Source organism: Thrips palmi, unplaced genomic scaffold, assembly GCF_012932325.1.
Source record: "Thrips palmi isolate BJ-2018 unplaced genomic scaffold, TpBJ-2018v1 HiC_scaffold_2, whole genome shotgun sequence".
NCBI lineage: Eukaryota > Metazoa > Arthropoda > Insecta > Thysanoptera > Thripidae > Thrips > Thrips palmi.
Genome location: NW_023144629.1, coordinates 2519799 through 2538660, shown reverse-complemented (window position 1 = coordinate 2538660; position 18862 = coordinate 2519799). Strand labels below are relative to the sequence as shown.

The 18862-nt window shown below is 58.9% G+C and overlaps 2 protein-coding genes across 6 annotated transcripts; both read left to right on the top strand.

The window, feature by feature from the left end:
* The first annotated feature begins 798 nt into the window (after window positions 1-798).
* Window positions 799-4696, top strand: LOC117647352 (cytochrome P450 4c3). The gene is made up of 5 exons (XM_034389071.1): window positions 799-1395; window positions 1570-1857; window positions 2118-2252; window positions 3332-3565; window positions 4345-4696. The coding sequence occupies exons 1-5, from the start codon at window positions 799-801 to the stop codon at window positions 4660-4662; spliced, it is 1572 nt and encodes a 523-aa protein (XP_034244962.1). The 3' UTR covers window positions 4663-4696.
* Window positions 4697-7515: 2819 nt separating this feature from the next.
* LOC117647129 (tenascin-like) lies at window positions 7516-18847 on the top strand. Of its 5 annotated transcripts, XM_034388669.1 has the most exons (9): window positions 7516-7641; window positions 11624-11776; window positions 12047-12172; window positions 14243-14401; window positions 14952-15038; window positions 15116-15208; window positions 15564-16420; window positions 16613-16666; window positions 16941-17269. In XM_034388669.1, exons 1-9 carry the CDS (start codon window positions 7581-7583, stop codon window positions 17136-17138), a joined length of 1788 nt encoding a protein of 595 aa, XP_034244560.1. In that variant the 5' UTR covers window positions 7516-7580; the 3' UTR covers window positions 17139-17269. The 5 variants fall into 5 exon arrangements, with proteins under 5 accessions (XP_034244560.1, XP_034244559.1, XP_034244563.1 ...); XM_034388668.1 differs by having other exon boundaries at window positions 16613-17125; XM_034388672.1 differs by lacking the exons at window positions 14952-15038; window positions 15116-15208; window positions 15564-16420; window positions 16613-16666; window positions 16941-17269 and adding exons at window positions 17282-17407; window positions 17496-17744; window positions 17958-18847.
* The last annotated feature ends 15 nt before the right edge of the window (window positions 18848-18862 follow it).

Sequence of the window (18862 nt, the reverse complement as noted above, 5' to 3'; positions counted from 1 at the left end):
CGCGTTCAGCGTGCTGCAGACTCACTGCCAAATTCGTTTTCGTTGCTCTGTCTCTCTCGCACTTTTGGGACGTCCCCTAGCGGCGTGAGCGAGACAGGCCGACTATGCACTACCCAGACACGGGCGATCCCAACCGAAAACACTGAACCAAAACTGCGACAATAGCAGACGGCGAACCCATCGTGCGGCATCACTGTCGGAACCATAGTGACCGCACAAATTCCGCATTGGCGCCGCGCCGTCCTCTTACGTCACGCGTCGTGTTTCCTGTTTTCCGCGTTCACTCTCGCGGAGGGGAGGGGGAGGTGGCGAGATGACGGGCTGATTCTGGCAACGCGCCCTCAGTCCAAGTGGAGAGGTCTCTCTCTCGCACTCGAGGGGCGTAACGTGTGGGTGCGAGAGAGAAAGCCCGACGAAAGCGCCGTTCGGAATGAGTCTGCAGCCCCGTGCGCGCTGCGCGCTGCGCGCTGCGCGTGCACCCCGCGGAGGCCCGGGGCGGGGCTTCGGCGGGCGGGATGTCGCCGCGGGAGAAAGTCGTCTGGCTCGTCGGCCCGCCCCGCCGCACCTCGGCCGGAGACCGATTCCGAGAGTCTCGCTCTGTCTCTCTCGCACCCACACGGGACGCGCCGTGAGTGCGAGAGAGACAGAGCGACGACCCTCGGAATGAGTCTGCCGCCCCTTGCATGGCCGCAGCGGCTTGCAGTGCTTGCAGTGCAGGCACGCGCCAGCACGGCGAGTTGGTCGCCGGCACCCACCCGCACCGGCCGCGTTGACAGTGGACGCACCCGGACCTCCGCGATGGCGTCCTTGTCGGTGCTGCTGCTGACGGCGCTGGCCGCGCTGCTGGTCGCGCGGTGGTGGTGGCGGCGCCGCCGCCTGGTGGCGCTCATGGAGCGCATCCCGGGCCCCTTCGCGCTGCCGCTGCTCGGCAACACGCTGGAGCAGACCGTGGAGCACGACGAGCTGTTCGTGAGGCTCAACGGCATCACCCAGCTGTTCGGCCGGCAGCACGGCGTCTGTCGCACCTGGTTCTGCACGCAGCCCTACGTGCTGCTAAGCTCGCCCGACGCCGTGGAGTGCGTGCTGGCGTCCAACCGGCACACCGACAAGAGCGACGAGTACCTGTACCTGCGGCCCTGGCTGGGCACCGGGCTGCTCACCAGCTGGGGCGCCAAGTGGCACCGCCGCCGGAAGGTGCTCACCCCCGCCTTCCACTTCCGGATCCTGGACGACTTCATCGACGTCTTCCGCGAGCAGGCCGACGTGCTGGCCGACCGCTTCGTGCAGCAGGCCGAGCAGGCCGGCCGCCGCGGCTTCAACGTGTTCCCGCTCGTCACGCTCTGCACGCTGGACATCATCTGCGAGACGGCCATGGGCCGCAAGGTGCACGCCCAGGTAAGCGAGTCCACGAAACACACAGGGGTACGGCAGGCTGCATCTCCTCCTGCCTGCTAGGCAGTTACTCAACAGCCGTGGGTGGAAGTTGCGTGGTGGTGGTACACAGGCAAAACCAAAACCAAACCAATTTTATGGCAAACACTGAAAATTGTCCTCAAACTTGTCCGGCAGGTGGACAGCGAGTCGCCGTACGTGCGCGCCGTGTACGACATGGCCGAGATCGTGCTGACCAGGCAGTCCACCGTGTGGTACCAGCCCGACTGGCTGTTCCGGCTCACGCCCATGTACCGCCGGCAGCAGGCCTGCCTGCGCGACCTCCACGGCTTCTCCAACAAGATGATCCTCGAGCGCAAGGAGGAGTTCCGGCGCAGCAGGGACCAGCGCGGCCAGGACCTCGACGACGACCTGGGCTCCAAGAAGAGGCTGGCCTTCCTCGACCTGCTCATCGAGGCCTCGCAGGTACGCGAGAGGGGGATCCAGAATCAGCCGGAGGGAGGGGCAAAGGATTGCTTGTTGCCTATTTGCAGGGGAAAGGTGTTGCTTTTTTTCCTGTTTCCAGGAGCAAAGTGCCAAAGGGCCAAACGGGGTGCAAAGGCATGTAGCCCCAATTGGTCGCCCCCTCTAAAAGCACCCTAAACAGATTTTTTGGTTTCAGATTCTAGTTGTTGTGCCGTTTCCAACTTTTCTAAATCGGTCCGCGTGAATTTTTCATCCCCCAGGACGGCGCCGTGCTCTCCGACGAAGACATCCGCGAGGAGGTGGACACGTTCATGTTCGAGGGCCACGACACCACGTCGGCGGCCATCTCCTGGTGCACCTTCCTCATTGGCTGCGACCCTCACGTGCAGCGGCAGGTAGGCCAGTTCGTGCACGTCCTCGTCATCGTACTCGTCCTCCTTGCGGCAGGCTCGGACTGGCCCCCAAAGGGCCCCGGCAGATAAGACCGCGAAAGGCCCCCGATCATCATTGTTTTTACCCTTCATGACCAACTTTGTGAGGCTACCGCTCCCAAACTAGTTGCGGTCAATAGCCTTCCCATACAGGACATGAAAGAGTAGGGTCTTAAGAATTCTAGGGCGTCAAGGGAGGCCTTTTACGGCAACTAGATTAGACACAGTGGCCGCCCAAAGTCAGCAAAATCAGCAAATTTCCGAGATTCGACCACTTTTTGACCAACTTTGGTCCCCAAATCTTTGCGGTCAAAGGCAAAATCGTTGTGGTCAACGTCTTCCCGATGCAGGGCATGAAAGAGTAGGGTCTTAAGAATACTAGGACGTCGAGGGAGGCCTTTTACGGCAACTAGATTAGACACAGTGGCCGCCCAAAGTCAGCAAAATCAGCAAATTTCCGAGATTCGACCACTTTTTGACCAACTTTGGTCCAAAAGTCGTTGCGGTCAAAGGCAAAATCGTTGTGGTCAACGTCTTCCCGACACAGGGCATGAAAGAGTAGGGTCTTAAGAATATTAGGACGTCGAGGGAGGCCTTTTACGGCAACTAGATTAGACACAGTGGCCCCCCAAAGTCAGCAAAATCAGCAAATTTCCGAGATTCGACCACTTTTTGACCAACTTTGGTCCCAAAATCGTTGCGGTCAAAGGCAAAATCGTTGTGGTCAACGTCTTCCCGATACAGGGCATGAAAGAGTAGGGTCTTAAGAATACTCAGGCGTCGAGGGAGGCCGTTGGCCGCAACTAGATCGGACGCAGTGGGCGCTCAAATTCAGCGAAAACGGCTACTTTCGGAGATTCAATCACTTTTTGACCAACTTTATGACGTTACTGATCACATACCCGAAGGCCCCGGCAGATTTTTCTGCCTGTCGGCCCTCGCCAGTCCGAGCCTGCCTTGCGGTGCACGTCCCCGTCATCGTGCACGTCGGCACTTGCATGTTGACGACGTCCCCACCATCAAGTGTGCCTCCTTTCCCGCAGGTGCACGCCGAGCTGGACGACATCTTCGCCGACGACCCCGACCGCGGCGTCACCATGAAGGACCTGAACGACATGAAGTACCTGGAGTGCTGCATCAAGGAGGCCCTGCGGCTGTACCCCAGTGTGCCCGCCTTCGCGCGCAGCCTGCGCGAGGACGTGCAGATCGGGCCGTACACCGTGCCGGCCGGCACCACGGCCATGATCGTCGTGTACATGCTGCACCGCAACGCGGAGGTACGGCAACACACAGTGGGCCGGCAGACCGGTGGAGGCGGTAAAAATTCTAGACGCGTTTTGAGCCTGAGAGTCGCTAAACAGGACTCGAACCGAACGTGTGACCCCTCCAATGAGTTGCTCTCCGAACGAGGAATCCATTGGTGGGGTCACACGCTCGGTTCTCCTCCCGGTTAGCGACTCTGGAGCTCAAAACGCGTCTAGAGTTTTGTCCGCCGGCGCCGCCGGTGTTCTGGCCCACTGTGCCAACCAGGGTTGTTAACGTTAATTTCAGATTTAACGCGTTAACGTTAATGCGTTAGTCCGGGTGCATTAACTTAACGCGTTAACGTTAACTCGAATTTGAGAATTTAACGCGTTAACGTTAAATTAACGCAAGTAACGCCGTTATCGTTAAAAAAACTTTAAAACCCAACCAGAGAGGGTTGAGATAACGCCACCAAAACGTTGAAACAAACGTTCATCACCCATAAAAGAATTAAAGAAACCATAACACAAATATTAAACTAGGTAAAACAGCTTTTGCTATCTCTAGCACATAAATTTTTTCGGAAATTTACCTGGACCGATCGTGCATTAATCCCTACGTTAACGCATTAACGGCGTAACGCGTTAAGAGAGTCCATTAACTTAACGCGTTAACGTTAATGGCCCAGACATATTTTAACGAGTTAACGTTAACGTTAATTAACGATTAACGCAGTTACCGTAACGCCGTTAATCGTTAAATTAACGTTAACAACCCTGGTGCCAACCAGCACTCTCCTCTGGCCCGCCAGGTGTTCCCGGAGCCCGAGGTGTTCAACCCGGACCGCTTCCTGCCCGACAACTGCGTGGGCCGGCACCCCTTCGCCTACGTGCCGTTCAGCGCCGGGCCGCGCAACTGCATCGGCCAGAAGTTCGCGCTGCTGGAGGAGAAGGCCGTGCTCTCGGCGCTGTTGCGCCGGCTGCGCTTCGAGTCGCTGGACCGGCGGGAGGACCTCACCCTCCACGGCGAGCTCATCATCCGGCCCAAGGACGGGCTGCGCGTCAGAGCCTTCGCCCGGCCGCACCCCTCCAAGACCGCCTCCAAGACCGCCACCGCCGTCAACAAGTAGCGCCCGTGGGCCAGAAGACCGGTGGCGGCGGCCAAGACGCGTTTTGAGCTCCAGAGTCGCTAAATGGGACTCAAAACTATCGTGTGACCCCACCAATGGATTTGCTCTCCGTACGAGGAATCCATTGGTGCGGTCACACGCTGGGTTCTCCTCCTGTTTAGCGACTCTGTAGCTTAAAACGCGTCTAGAGTTTTGGCCGCCAACGCCTGTGTTCTGGTCCACTGTGCGGACCTCACCTGGAGCACCACAACCGAAACAGTGCCGTGGAGCGCCCGGTGGGTAGGCAACCCATCTGCCGCGTCCACCGCTCCACCCTTCCACCCCACTGCGAAGACCTGCTGCTGCTGTTTGTTGTGTCGTTCCCTTAGCTTGTAAGTCTGTCTGAAAGTGTCCTTGCCCGTCTGAATAAAGTATTGTTATTTATTGATTCCGACGAGCTCTTTTCGCCGTACGACGCGCACGTTAAGTTACAGGGCACGTGGCGGCAGCGGCGGTCGACCGGACAGTGGGCCAGAAGCCAGAAGACCGGCGCCGGCGGCCCAAACTCTAGACAAGTTTTGAGCTCCAGAGCGAGGGGATAACCACTCGCGTAATACCCTGTACACAAAAACCGTGTATTACGCGTAATACACGTGGTCGTAATACCTTTTACGGGTCAAATGTGCCAAATTTTTGCATTTTAAGGCCGTAATACACGTGTAATACCTCCGTAATACAGCGTAATACCGAGTAGTCTGTACACGATTTCTTGAAGTGTTTACCCCCTCGCTCCAGAGTCACTAAACAGGACGAGAACCGAGCGTGTGACCCCACCAATGGATTCCTCGTCCGGAGAGCAATCCATTGGTGGGGTCACATGTTGGGTTCGAGTCCCATTTAAGGACTCTGGAGCTAAAAACGCGTCCGGGATTTTGACCGCCCCCTCCACCGGTCCTCTGGCCCACTGTCGGCCGCACGCACGGCGCCGGCACCACGCCCGTCCCAGCGGGAAGCCTGGGCTCAGTCTAACCAGGCGCGCGGGTACCGAGTACGGAGTACGGCCGGGGCTCAGGCTGCCAGGTTCCAGTTTATTGATCGAGTCAGCAGCGCGGGGGCCCGCGCGGGGGTAGAGTTAAACGCGGGGGAGGGGGTAGGCGCTGTACCAATCCGCCAGGGCCGCACACATTCTCATAGCGCGTCCCTTCGCCACGGAGTGCGGCCTCTCTTTGGGTTTTTCGGTCGCGTCGTCGGCGTGCCGTGCCGCCGTGCGCCGCCCGCCACTTGCGGACATACTTGGCGCACGCGTTCGTTGGCCTGTTACGCCGTGTTTTACGCGTAACGCCCGGCCGCCGCGACCAGGCCGCCATGTGTGCCGAGGAGGTGTCCACGCTCCCATCCGAGTGACGGGCGTGGCGGCGGGGCGCGGCGGGGCGCGGCGGGGCGCGGCGGGGGACGGTTTGGCGAAAGGCGGGCCCCCACACGCCGCCCGCCGCGCCCCTCGCCGCGCCCCCCTCGCCGCGCCCCCCTCGCCCGGCGTCCCCGGGGGAGGGAACGGGAGGCCTACACAGACCACACGGCACTGTAAGGGTCCCGCACCGCTCCCCCTGTGCGTGCAATTGAGGCGCTGCTGTCGCTGTCTCTCTCGCACCCTTTGCAGCCCTCCACGCGTGCGAGAGGGACAGAGCGAGGAGGGCACGAATATTCGGAATCAGACGACTGACCGCGGTGCCGCGGCAATCCCTTTCCTTTCCCTCCACTGGAAAATAGGCTTCTTTTTCCGAGTGTAGGAGAATGAATCAGGCGGGCATAAACAGACCGTCCGGGCCGGGCGGCGTCGTGCCCGCTTCCTGCCCGCCACGTCCGCGTCTCCACGTCGCCGTGCTCGTTCCTCGCCGCCCGCGCCGAAGTTAGCGAGTCCCCGCTCCGCGAGCCGCTCCACCCGAAGAGTGACCCTGGAGATCCGCTGCACTTGTTTGCCCTGTTCTTGTCCTTGTTTCGCCCCTGCCGCCGGTCGGGCCCGCGGCTTCCGCTGCACTTGTGGCTCGGCCCTCGGCGTTCGGACCGGCTCGGCCCCGCAGTGGCGTGGCGGGGGTAACAACTGTTCCAGCCCAGTCCAGCCCGGCGGACAGGGTTGTCATTTTGCGATCGAAAGCCGGGGGCGGCGCGATCGGAAGGAAAAGTTGCCTTCCTGCAGTGCACAGTTGCCTACTTGAGCGAATGCGCTCCGAGTCCCATTGAGACAGTTCTTTAGCGCCGGACCGACAGGGCGCCTGCAGCAGCCTGCAGCAGCCCAGGGCGGGCTGGGAGGATCCCGCGGGACGCCAAGTGGAGGGGTGGGGGAAGGGGGCAGGCTCGCACGGCGCAAACACAAAGCACACCTATCCTTATCAGGCGACAGGCAGGCATGGCGTGGTGGGGAGGGCGCCGCTATCTGCCGGGTCCTCGCGGCGAAGCGCGCCGCCGACCCTCCCGCCGCCCGCACCCCGCCCCGCGCCGCCACGCGCCGCGACGATACTTCGCCGGCCGGCTAGGTCGCTGTAGGGCGCTCGGCTCCGCTCCACCACACGGCCACGGCACGCGGTGGGTCAGTCAGTCACTCCGCGCCGCTCCACCGCCCCGCCATGAAGTCCGTCGTCGTCCTGGTGGTGCTCGCGGCCTGCGCCCACACCTGCCTGGCGGTGCCCGCCCCCGCGACCGAAGCCGCCCCCGCGCTCGTCACCGCGCCCGCCGCCAACCCCAGTGCCGCCCCCGCGGCCGTCAAGCCCGAGGAGCCCGCCGCCCCCGCCGCCCCCGCGGTCCCCGTGGTCCCCGTCGAACCGGCGGCGGCCAAGCCGGCGAGCACGGCGTCGTCGAGGCCGCCGCAGGACTCGACGCCCGCGGCCCCGGCGGTGCCCGTGGCGCCGGCGGCAGCGCCGGCCGTCGCGGACGTCGCCAACAAGATGGGGCAGTTGGTGGCGGCGCCCGCGCTCAACAGCACCAAGGGCGCTATCAGCGTGCAAGGTGAGCAGCCCGTCAAAGCCGCGAAGCAGGGCACTGGGCCAGGCCGGGGCAGGCACACTGTCTCCGGACGCCGCGCCGCCACGCGCATTCCACTTCCCGTGCGTCGTCCGGAAGGGGCGCCGCCGCCTCGGCCGCCACGGCCGGCAGACAGTGGGGCAGACTGATTCCGAGGGCCGTTTTCGTCGCTCTGTCTCTCTCGCGCTCACGGGGCGTCCCGCATAGGTGCGAGAGAGACAGAGCGACTGCCTGGCCTGCGCGGCCCTGTCGCTGTGTCACAGTGTGTCACCCACGCGCGGGCCGGGCAGGTGTCCGTCCACTCGCGGATTGCACGGCACACTCTAAAATGGCGCAAGCGACGCGGTTCCAGTCCAGTGTTGCGAGCAAGGCAGTGGCGGACCCAGGGGCGGCCCGAGGGTGTGTGACTGTGCGAAGTAGCGCACATTGACTACTGGAGAAAATTGTTGCTTTTTGACTGCCGGTGGCCATCTGGGAACCAGGGGCCAATAATTGTCCGATTACCCGCCCTCCGGGTCCGCGCTTGGAGCGAGAGAGAGAGAGAGAGGGCGCGCTCGTGGGCACTGTATCCTAGACACGAATTATTGAGGGCGCTTCGATTTCATAGACTCATTCCACAATGGAGTGGCCATTACGTCCAGGGCCGCCGCCGTTTCAGGGCCAGTCATACTAATCACGCGATTCGAGGGGCAAAACTGCAGCAGGCGCTCCGACTTTGTCGCTCATTCGGGCGCCGCACAGTGGGCCAGAAGACCGCTGGAGGCGGACAAAACTCTAGACGCATTTTGAGCTCCAGAGTCGCTAAATAGGACTCGAACCAAGCGTGTGACCACCAATGCTAGCTTTACATTCTAGCTATAAAATTCTAGCTAGCGGCATTTGAATCACTCATGCATCAAACAGAAAAAGCAACAAAAATTTGCAGTTTAGAAAAAAAAACAACATGAAATTTATGGAAAGAATGACGCAAGAAATCAAAATTGCAGAACGACAATGAGGGAGCGAGGGTCGCCTTGGCGCAGCTACGCCACTGGCCCAATGTGTCCTCCGATAAGATAAGCCCCCCCCCCCCCCCACACACACACACACCGGTGCGTTCCTGGCCTCGCGGCGCCTAGAGAGGGAAAGCCAGTCGGAGACGCGCGCGGGTGCGCTGTGAGAGGCTTTGCAATGCAAACAGGGACCCCAAAGTTGGAACGCCAGAGTCGCGAAAGTGAGGCCGGCGGCGGTGATTCTCGTTGCAACTAGTGTGATGCGTGTTGCTGCAGGGCTCCGCCCCGCCAGCCTGTAGGCCGGCCTGTCCGGTTCATTGCACTCTATTGATTATGCTGAGTTTCGCTAGCTTCGCTGGCTTCGTTTCCCTTGCCCTGCCGGAGTGCGACGCGCGGGGTGCGTGTTTTCGGAACGACGTGTTTCCGTCCTCGCCCCCCCACTTCCCCGAAAAAAAGGGGAGAGGGAAAGAAAAGGGAATGAAATGAGTGGAGGAGAAACTGCAAGTGGCGCGGACACGAAGGGCCATCGGTTTGGCATGGGCAGGGCCACCACCTGTGCGCCGGGGTCCTTCACCCCGACGGGGTGTGCAGCGTGCATGGCCACGCAATCAGAGTGGCCCACACGACACACCCACCCCCCCAACGCACCACGAGGAGCTCTCTAAGCCCGACCTGGTTAGACACCCGAATTTCGCCTAGTACCACTGCGCCCAGCCAGCCGTCGTACTTTTCCAGTGTCTAGAACCGGGCGAGCGGGCTCGGTCGAAGCACGCGACTCGCCATAGCCACAGCTCCTCGGACTGCAGACCGATTCCGAGAGTCCTCTTCGTCGCTCTGTCTCTCTCGCACCCAACGCCCAATGAGTGCGAGAGAGACAGAGCGACGAAAACGACTCTCGGAATCAGTCTGCTGGGCTGAAGGTTGCGCGGGGCTATGGTCGAGGTAAAGTATGCTTGCATGGCCCCGTCGCTAATGGCTGCGAAATAATAGCCCCGTTCCAGACCACAGGCCCAAGGCCCACAAGGCCCGCGCGCCAAGGGTGAGCCCAAGGCCCGCGTGGCCCTGGACGACGCACAGTGGGCCAGAGGACCGGCGCCGGCGGTCAAAACTCGAGACGCGTTTTGAGCTCCAGAGTCGCTAAACAGGACACGGGCCGAACGTGTGACCCCACCAATGGATTCCCCGTTCGGAGAGCAATCCATTGGTGGTGTCGCACGTTCGGTTCGAGTCCCATTAGCGACCGTACTCACGGGGCGGCCAGGGGTTGGTTCTGGCCCACTGGTGGGCGGTCCGGTCGGCACTGGGTCTGGGGTTCAGCACGGTGCGTCGTCGGGCACGGCGCGCGTGGGCAGTCATCCAAACCCCGCGGCCCGTCGCACTGTCTCTCTCGCACTCGTGCACTCGTGGGGCGCCCCGCAGGGGTGCGAGAGAGACAGCGGCGCACACTGCCGAGTGACGTCTCATTAACGTGTCACGCCCGACGTTTCACGTGTCACTTTCGACGGACCATTAACGGCCCTTTTGTTTTTGTTGTTTTGACCAAGCGACCTACATGCTCGCGGGGCGGTCAAGACGCGCAACAATTCTGCTCTAAATCACTTGCTACATCAGTAGGCACACTGCGAGGCAAATATTGGATGGGGCGTCACCCCCGCGCGTCACTGACGCGCGTCACTAGACAGCCCCGCGACGCCCCCACACGCAGCGTGACGTCACGGGGTGAAGCGCGGCTGAAGGGTTTACGTCGACACTACAAGGAGTGGCGCGGCACCCTCACTGCCGGCCGCTCTGACGTCACGGCCGCCTTGGTCAATCAGGTGAAGTTCGACTCATTGAATAATGGACACCCTGGCCTCCGCCACTCCTCTCCTCCGGGAGGCCACGCCGGCCACGCCACGCCGGCCACGCCACGCCGGCTTCGACCAATCGGAGTCCAGGGCACCGTACAGTAGTGTCGTCCCAATAAAAACAGCCTTCATCGGCGTGCCGCCGTCCTTCCCTTGGACAAGGAGGTGGCCGAGGGCCGAGGGGGTGGCCGGGGAGAGGAGTCGGCCGAAGAGGTGGCCGGCGAGACCAGGAGGTGGCCATGGTGGCCGAGGCGGCGGTGACCGAGTTGGCCTGGCTGTCGCAGCGCATATCACGGCGCGTCACGGCGCGGCCTGCTTCTGCTTCCTGTTCCAATCCCGGACTGCACTCAATAGCGCAAATGAGCAAATCAATAGGGCGGCCTGTCACCCCGGCCTGTCCTGCATGGCCTGGTTCGCCTCCAGTCGGCGTCGCCTCTGCCGGCCTCGTTGTCGTCCTCGGCGTGCCGGAAGTGCCCGGAAGGTGTGGGGGAGGAAGAGGGGGGGGGGCCTCCGCACCCCCGCTGCAATACCTCAGCAAACTAGATTAAGTCATCGTCAAGTACAGAGCAAAACATTTATCAATTAAGGTCTTTTAGTCTCCCAGATTTTTGTAGCGAGGTGGAGGAGAGGACGGATCGAGTGGTACTCAAGCAATCAACGGAGGGGGCCGCGATGAAGAAATTTGCCCTTGCCACAAATATGTCGCATTTACGCTAGACACACCCAATTAGCCTTGACTATCGGGGGAGATTCCACTCTTTCTTTTCTTCGTGGTGCGACCGACTAATTGCTCGCGGCCTCGACTCCTACACTGCCGGGGGCTCCGCCACTGACAACATTCTCGCGGCCTCGCGGCGCGACGAGATAGCGGCCATCCTCCGCACACAGGAGCGGCCGCTGATTCACGGCCACACCTACACTTGGAAGTCGCGTCACCTCGGTCACGGGTTCGACTCCCCCCGGTGGCGGACGCGCTGTCTCGCTTTTCTTCTTCTTCTTCTTCTTCTTCTTCTTCTTCTTCTTCTTCTTCTTCTTCTTCTTCTTCTTCTTCTTCTTCTTCTTCTTCTTCTTCTTCTTCTCTTCTTCTTCTTCTTCTTCTTCTGAGCCCGCTGCTTTCTGCCCTTGCAGTGCTGCCACCCCTGCTGCCGAAGTGCTCCGCGAACGCTGATTGCGTGTCGCTGCTCGGCCAGCACTCGGCCTGCAGGGATTACTGGTGCGAGTGCGTGGACGGCGCCAAGTATGAGTCCGGCTTTAGCAAGCGCTGCCTCCGCGTCGTATCAGGTTCATCTCCCTTTTTTCCCTTCTTCAGCAGTACATTTTTTCAAAAACATTTTTTTAAAAGAATTCTGTTTTGATTTTTAAGAAAAAAATGATTTTAAGATTTTAAAGAAACTTTTTTTTTTTCAAATCTGTATCTTTCTGCTTTCTTCAATTTCTGTCTGTCCGCCTTAACCCGCGCTTTCCACTAACCATGGGCTAACGCCCCCAGCCCTTGGCGCTGCCTTGCCTTGGCGCTGCCCCATTTGACCGCGGTGGCCTTGGCCTGCGCAGCGATCGGCGACAGCTGCAAGGAGGCGGGGGACTGCCGCCGCATCGCCAACACGTACTGCAAGGCCGGCCGCTGTCACTGCAACAAGGACTTCGTCTTCAGCGACAGCGGAGCCGCCTGCCTCAAAGGTAAGAACTCGGATAGCGCCGACCCGCCCCACGCTGCCCCCTCCACCCACTGCCCGCTTTGACCGTTGCCAACTCTGCCCGCTTTGACCGTTGCCGTTGCCACTAGATTCCTCTAAACCTGGGGTTAGTTGCGTTGGTTTAAGGACACGGGGACAACTATTCCCTAGACAAGATTTGACAGCTTAAATCTCTCGCCATGTCGTTCTAAATTTTATTTTCACAAGGAAAACATCACGTTTGGTATGGCATAATCTCTAATAAAATCAAATCTTGCCTACGAAACAGCTGTTCCGTTTTTACCCCCGTGTCCTGAAATTACCCGAACTGACCATGCTCGCTTCGATCCTCCTTGACACCTGAGTCCTAAACCTACCCCCCCCCCCCCCCCAACTTCACCCAAACAAGGCAAACTTCACTGCATTTCGTGCTGCACTTGCTTGGAACACACTTGGCGGAGCCAATGGTTGCGCGAAGGCCCGAAAAAACAACACCACCACCCATCGTGCGCCCAATTCACCCCCGACAAGGTGTGTGTGTGTGTGTGAGTGTGTGTATGTGTGTGTGTGACTCGTTTGATAGAGGGCCTTCTCACGCCATTCTGCCATGTAGTTGTTGTACTAATACACCGCCTATCGACCTGCACTCGAGGCTGTGTGTGTGTGTGTCATGATACTCGCTGCATTATTAATTGGCCGGGGTGCATTCCAGTGACGGCGACAAAGTGGCGCGGCGGGCATTTCATTATCGCCTCCCCGACACGACGGCCTCCCACACCGAGAGGCTCGGAGAGGCCGTGACACCATTTCGTTTTCGCCTTTGGCGCCACGTCCCTGCGGCCACCGGGGAGTGCGCCTTTGGTCGTTTTCGCCGCTCCGTCTCCCTCGCACCCATACGGGGCGCCCCACGAGTGCGAGAGAGACAGAGCGACGAAAACGACTCTCGGAATCGGTTTGCAGTCGAAGCCGTTATCGGCCGGCCGGTCGGTCGGTCCTTTTCCAGTGGGTCAGTGGGACAAATATCGGAGGTGTGCGCTCCGCGCAAACAGGCAAACAGGAACAGAAGTCGGGGCAACGGGGTGGAGGAGGGGAGGGGAGGCGAAGGGAGGGGAGGGAAGTCTTGCCCTTTAGTTCGCCGGTTAAAGAGGGAGGGTCGGCCCTGCGCACGCAGACAGGCATTAGTGCTTGTCCGACCCACTTCCCCCCTTTTCAATGCACGGCACATCAACTGCCACCCCCTTCCACGCACCGCAGCGTGTGGTATGTGTAAATGACAATTCGAAAACAATTAGTTGCTGCGCGTACCCGCCACATTGACATTAGCACCCGCTGCTCCCTACTGGTGGGGATGTCCGCCGAGAGCGCCTGTGACTCTCGGGATAGGCAACCCTCTCCACTCGCGTGCAGCATTATTGCCTACCCGGAGATTCACAGGCGCTAGACGCCTGCCAGGGCAGGGGGTAGGCAACGCCGCTGCGCGCGAGTGGAGAGCATTGCCTAGCCGGAGTGTCACAGGCGCTGAGCGCGCTGAGATTTCTGGGAATCACTGGCAATGCCAGTGTAGCGGCACGCGGCGCGAGCTGCTGACTGATTCCGAGCGCCATCGCTCTGTCTCTCTCGCACCTATGTGAGTGCCTGATGAGTGCGAGAGAGACGGAAACGACTCTCAGTTTGATGTGATGGCGTGTCTGTCGAGTCGCCTTGCGGTGACCGTGTCCGGTCGCAGTGCAACATCGATACACGCCCGAAATAATGAAGGAGCCGCGTCGCTCTTCTCTCTCTCTCTCTCTCTCTCTCTCTCTCTCTCTCTCTCTCTCTCTCTCTCTCTCTCTCTCTCACTCCCAGTCGGCCATGCGGTGGCCTTTGCTCGATGTTCCACGCCGTTGTGCATCTTGGATGAGGGTCAGCCAGCGGCGCCCACCAAAATGAAAGAGAGGAACATACGAGTCTGACAGGAGGAAAACTAAAAACGCTTAGTCCCTTTTGGAATGTTTCTTACAACCCGAAAAAAAACATTAAACTGCGCTCTTTCGAAACCCTCCTTCTTAACGATTTTCGGCCGGCCTTCTTCCAGTGGCGACGGCGGAGAACCCCTCCTGCTCCGAGGACCGGCAGTGCGTGCGGCTGCTCAACAGCGCCACGGGCCCGGACGGCCCCGCCGTCTGCGTGGACGGCAAGTGCATGTGCCGCTACGACCACGTCTTCGAGAACGGCACCTGCGTCCACAAACAGGGTAATCATCGACCGCCCACAGGCGGCGCACTGCAGAGGCAATCGATGGATCGAAGCCGAAGCGAGTTTGCCGCGACAAGGGACACGTCATCGAGACGACCGTGATTTTTTTTCCCGCCGCCGTCAAGGCCGCCCAAGGCCGCGGGGATTGTGCGGGTCGCGGTGGAGGCAGGACTCGGCCGCCCGGCCGGCCTCGCTCTCTGGAAACCTTGTCATCAAGTAGCATACATAAGCTCACTACGAAAAAGTTCGTAATTTACGAACTATTTCTTCGTATCACAAACTAAGTAGTTTGTAAAAATATTAATATTTTTTGCCAAATTTGGTACACGAATGTAAAAGAAAAAACCAGAAGAAACAAAATATTAAAAATAACTGTACTTGTGTGTGTCTGTGTGCGCGCGCGGTGATGGGATGCTTTTGTGCGGTGATGGAGCTGTCCAGCCTGCTACCCCCACCCCCAACCCCCATCTCTGTTCGACACGGTTTATCTGGTTCTCCTTTTCCAAGGCCTCCCTTGATCAGGAACATGATGGTTTGGGTGCAAGCAGCCTTGGACTTGAAGGAGACATGGACGGCGGACGACATGCTGGCCAGGAACGAGGTTGCGCCTCCCCGCCAGAAGCGCGACATGGGCAGTAAGTACACCGGTCATCTGGTCCATTGTGCGGTCACGTCGCACTGTTATTCAACGAAATGACGTCGGTGTCCTCAGTTTCAGTGGCCACGATAGGTGTCGGGCTGGCGCTGGGGATGCTGCTCAGGGACATGGACCTGATGGGCCCCGCCTTGGAGGAGAACGGTACAGGTGAGATTCTCTCGAAATTCTGAGTACTCGGGGCACTCCTCGAAGAGATCTACTCAAGGTTGCACTGGAATCCCATCGGTAAGTTTCGTTGCCACACAAGGAAATTTACTCAGGGATTTGTACACAAAAATTCATCAAACATTCAAAATTCAGTGAAATTTATTAAAATTTATCGAAATTTGACTATTATTCATAGAAATTCGACTGAAATTCATCGCAATTTGACTGAAGTTCATCGAAATTTGTCTGAAATTCATTGGATTTGTACACCGGAATTCACAGTGATTTCCCCTTGGGTTTTAGCCCCTTTTTTGCATTTTCAAGCTGTTTACTAACAACGAACACCCTTTTGCAGTGTCCACCGCAGAGCCCGAGACGGTGTACGTCGTGTTCCGCAACGGCACCAGGGTGGTGTCCAACCTGACCGCCAACGCCCCCGAGGAGAGCAAGCTCAAGAAGTGGGTGCAGAAGCAGGTGCACTCGATGGAGCGGTCCATCATGAAGATCCGCAACAACCACCGAGAGGCCGTGGCTAGTCACACCGTCGCCCCCGAGCAGGCCGTCGGGGCGGCATCCCTGCCCTCCACCACCGCCGCGCCCGCCGAGGCCCCCGAGTCCACCGCACTGCCCAGAGCGCGGCGGAGTGCCAAGAGGAGGGGGAGGATGGCGCGGAGGAGGAAGCGCGACGACGAGCCCACTGCCGCGCCAGAGACTCCGGCTGAAGCTCCGGCCGAAGCCCCGGCTGAAGCTCCGGCAGAAGCTCCGGCAGAAGCTCCCGCTGCAGCCCCCGCTGAAACTCCTCCTGAAGCCCCAGCTGAAGCCCCCGCTGAAACTCCTCCTGAAGCCCCAGCTGAAGCCCCCGCGGAAGCTCCGGCAGAAGCTCCGGCTAAAGCCCCAGCTGAAGCCCCAGCTGAAGCCCCCGCGGAAGCTCCGGCAGAAGCTCCGGCAGAAGCTCCGGCAGAAGCTCCGGCAGAAGCTCCGGCAGAAGCTCCGGCAGAAGCTCCAGCTGAAGCCCCGGCTGAAGCCCCGGCTGAAGCCCCGGTTGAAGCGGCCCCGGAAACTCAGCTCCTGCTCCTGCCAGCACAGCGGCCCCGGACGCAGCACCTGAGGCGACCACCGCCGCAGCCACCACACCGCAGGCGACGACGCCGCCACCGACCACCGCGCCCACGACGCCGCCGCCTCCCCCACCGGAAACCACCCCGAAAGCGAGTGCGTGAACCACCGGGCGTGAACCCAGCCGCACCTCGGAATCTTGTTTCACTTCACTTTTCCGGCAAAAATAAATCGTCTTAAAGTCTCTAAGCACTTGCCGTACAGCTAGTCTTACTTTTTGAACTTTCGGGAACGCCGCTGTCCGCGACGCCGGTGGCTGACAATCGCTTGGTTCTTGTTTGTGAGCAGATGACGCAGCGCCACCGGACGAGCCGATGCAAGGCGACCAACCCGCCGCTGCAGGTATTCCCCGGGACCAACGACGCCTCCCAGCAAAAATGGCCTGGCCTCCGAGAGTCGTCGTCACAGCTCTGTCTCTCTCGCACTCATGGGAGGACCCGTAGAGGTGCGAAAGGGACAGAGCGACGAAAACGACTCTCGAAATCAGTCTGGCGTCTTCTTCCGTCACTGTTGCTGCGAGGCGTCAGTCAACCCTCGACACTGATCCAATTTCTTTCCTCCACCTTGAGATGTCTAGCGTTTTCACAAACTGTTTTCTTTCCCCGTGCTGCGGTAGGACCGACGGATTCGAGTACGTACTCCTTCGTGTGACGTTGAACCCCAGCCCAGCCTTCCCTGTCGGTGGCGCTACCCCTCGACGCCAGTGGCGCTAGCGGCGGGCGCGGGGTATCGCCTCCGCCAAGGGAGGAAACACCCACCCCCGCTTGTCGCTTTCCGTGCTCACCGTGTTCGGGTGTCGCTTGGGAGTGTCTAGGGAATACAGAAGGAGCCCTGGAGTCGTTTCCGTCGCTCTGCCTCTCTCGCACTCAAAGGGCGTCCCGTATTGGTGCGAGAGGGACAGAACGACGAGAACGACTCTCAGTGTGCAGGGCGACTGAACGGCGTGCTCTGTTCCAGCCCGGGGCAAGAGCTGCGCGGCGGACGCCGAGTGCGCGGACCTGGACGGCGGCGCCTGCGTGCAGGGCGTGTGCGGCTGCAAGACGAACTTCGTCCCCGCCGTGGCCGCCAACAAGTGCCTGCCGGGTAAGGCGACATGTCGCGACAGCGGCAGGGTTGCACGAAACAAGAATGAAAGGCAGAGCTGGTAGAGCTTTGTTGTTGTTTGGTTCAGTCCAGCGTAGCCTGGCCGCGGCCTGCGAGGAGGACATCCAGTGCTCGGAAGGACTGGGTGACCTGGGCCGCTGCTCGGCGGGCAAGTGCGCCTGCCCCGACGGCGCCGTGCTCGGCGCGGACAACAAGTGTGCCTGCGCGGACGACGAGGAGCTGAACAAGGCCGCCAACCGCTGCGAGAAGGCGGCGCCGGGCAAGCAGCTGCAGCAGCAGCAGCCCGCCAAGGAGGGGCAGCTCAGAGACAACAAAGGTACTCGATGCCGCCAGGTACACTCTTATTCAGCGTGTGCCTGTACACTCTATTTTAACGTGTGCCTAGCGAGTATGCTGTAAATAAGAGTGTACTTGGAAGCATGCTCTAATAAGAGTGTACTATGTACACACTTCAGTTTGCAGAGTGGCTGGGAACTGGGAAAGGGTGGTGCTTTTGCAAGATTTCTTTGACGTGCCCCTCTGTTTGCAGGCGGTGCTGGCTCCCTGCAGTCCTCGGCGACGGTCGTCATCGCACTTCTCGCATGTGCCGCATACAGCTTGGCGTAAAGAAATGCCAGAACACAATCTTTTTTAAGATTTATAGAAAAAACAACTTTGGTATTGTGTCCAATAATTTTAAGGCGTGTTGAAGAATTCATACCCATACACTGTCATTCATTTTGCAATACTTTCACAAAAAAAAATTTGCTAAAAAAAAAACAGTTTGCAATTTCCACGATTGATCGCACACTGGGATACAATAATTTAGTTATTGAAATATTTTGCTAAGAACATTCCTTGATTTTTATGACAAAAGAGACTTTAGCAGGACTCTCAGTAGACATTTGCAACAGAATACTTTAATTTTGCTAATAGTAGTTTCTTTTATCACAGATTTTTTTGACAGGCATTAATGGAAATCATTCCAATAATCGTTTTATAGAAAAATATAGAGAGTGGGTATTGCTGTTTGAATGGCAGTGTCGTGATTGTTTATAATCGAACGTAAGAGTAATAATCGTGTTAGCAACGTACTCTGTTTTCTTGCTTTGTATAAGATGCTGTTCAGTCTTTATTTATTCCCCGCCCACCGTGAGGCCCATCGCGATTAGGCTAAGAGTACTTGTAAGTTGATAATGATAGAGTAGATAGATCGTGTTTTTATGTACAAATGTCCAGGCCGGCCCTATTGATTTTGGTCCGAGTCATCAACTTGCCACAGGCCAGGCCTTTGATTAAGATCTTGATAGTAATTAGAATGGCCTAAAGTGTGTTTATTTGAGAAAGCGGAGTGCTTTCGGAGGGCCAGTGTGCGTACGTAAGTCGGAACTTTGTCCAAAGCTCCGCATTTTTTGAGAAGTAAAATGTTTTTGTCTTTGACGCGTGACTTGTGTT

Excerpts from the sequence above, each read along its gene's own strand:
- LOC117647352 (XM_034389071.1), top strand. The coding sequence starts at position 799 with ATGGCGTCCTTGTCGGTGCTGCTGCTGACGGCGCTGGCCGCGCTGCTG. Across the intron at positions 1,858-2,117 it reads TGCTCATCGAGGCCTCGCAG|GACGGCGCCGTGCTCTCCGA; the intron begins GTACGCGAGAGG and ends TTCATCCCCCAG. Across the intron at positions 3,566-4,344 it reads TGCTGCACCGCAACGCGGAG|GTGTTCCCGGAGCCCGAGGT; the intron begins GTACGGCAACAC and ends CTGGCCCGCCAG.
- LOC117647129 (XM_034388668.1), top strand. The coding sequence starts at position 7,581 with ATGGGGCAGTTGGTGGCGGCGCCCGCGCTCAACAGCACCAAGGGCGCT. Across the intron at positions 7,642-11,623 it reads GGGCGCTATCAGCGTGCAAG|TGCTGCCACCCCTGCTGCCG; the intron begins GTGAGCAGCCCG and ends CTGCCCTTGCAG. Across the intron at positions 16,421-16,612 it reads GGAAACCACCCCGAAAGCGA|ATGACGCAGCGCCACCGGAC; the intron begins GTGCGTGAACCA and ends GTTTGTGAGCAG.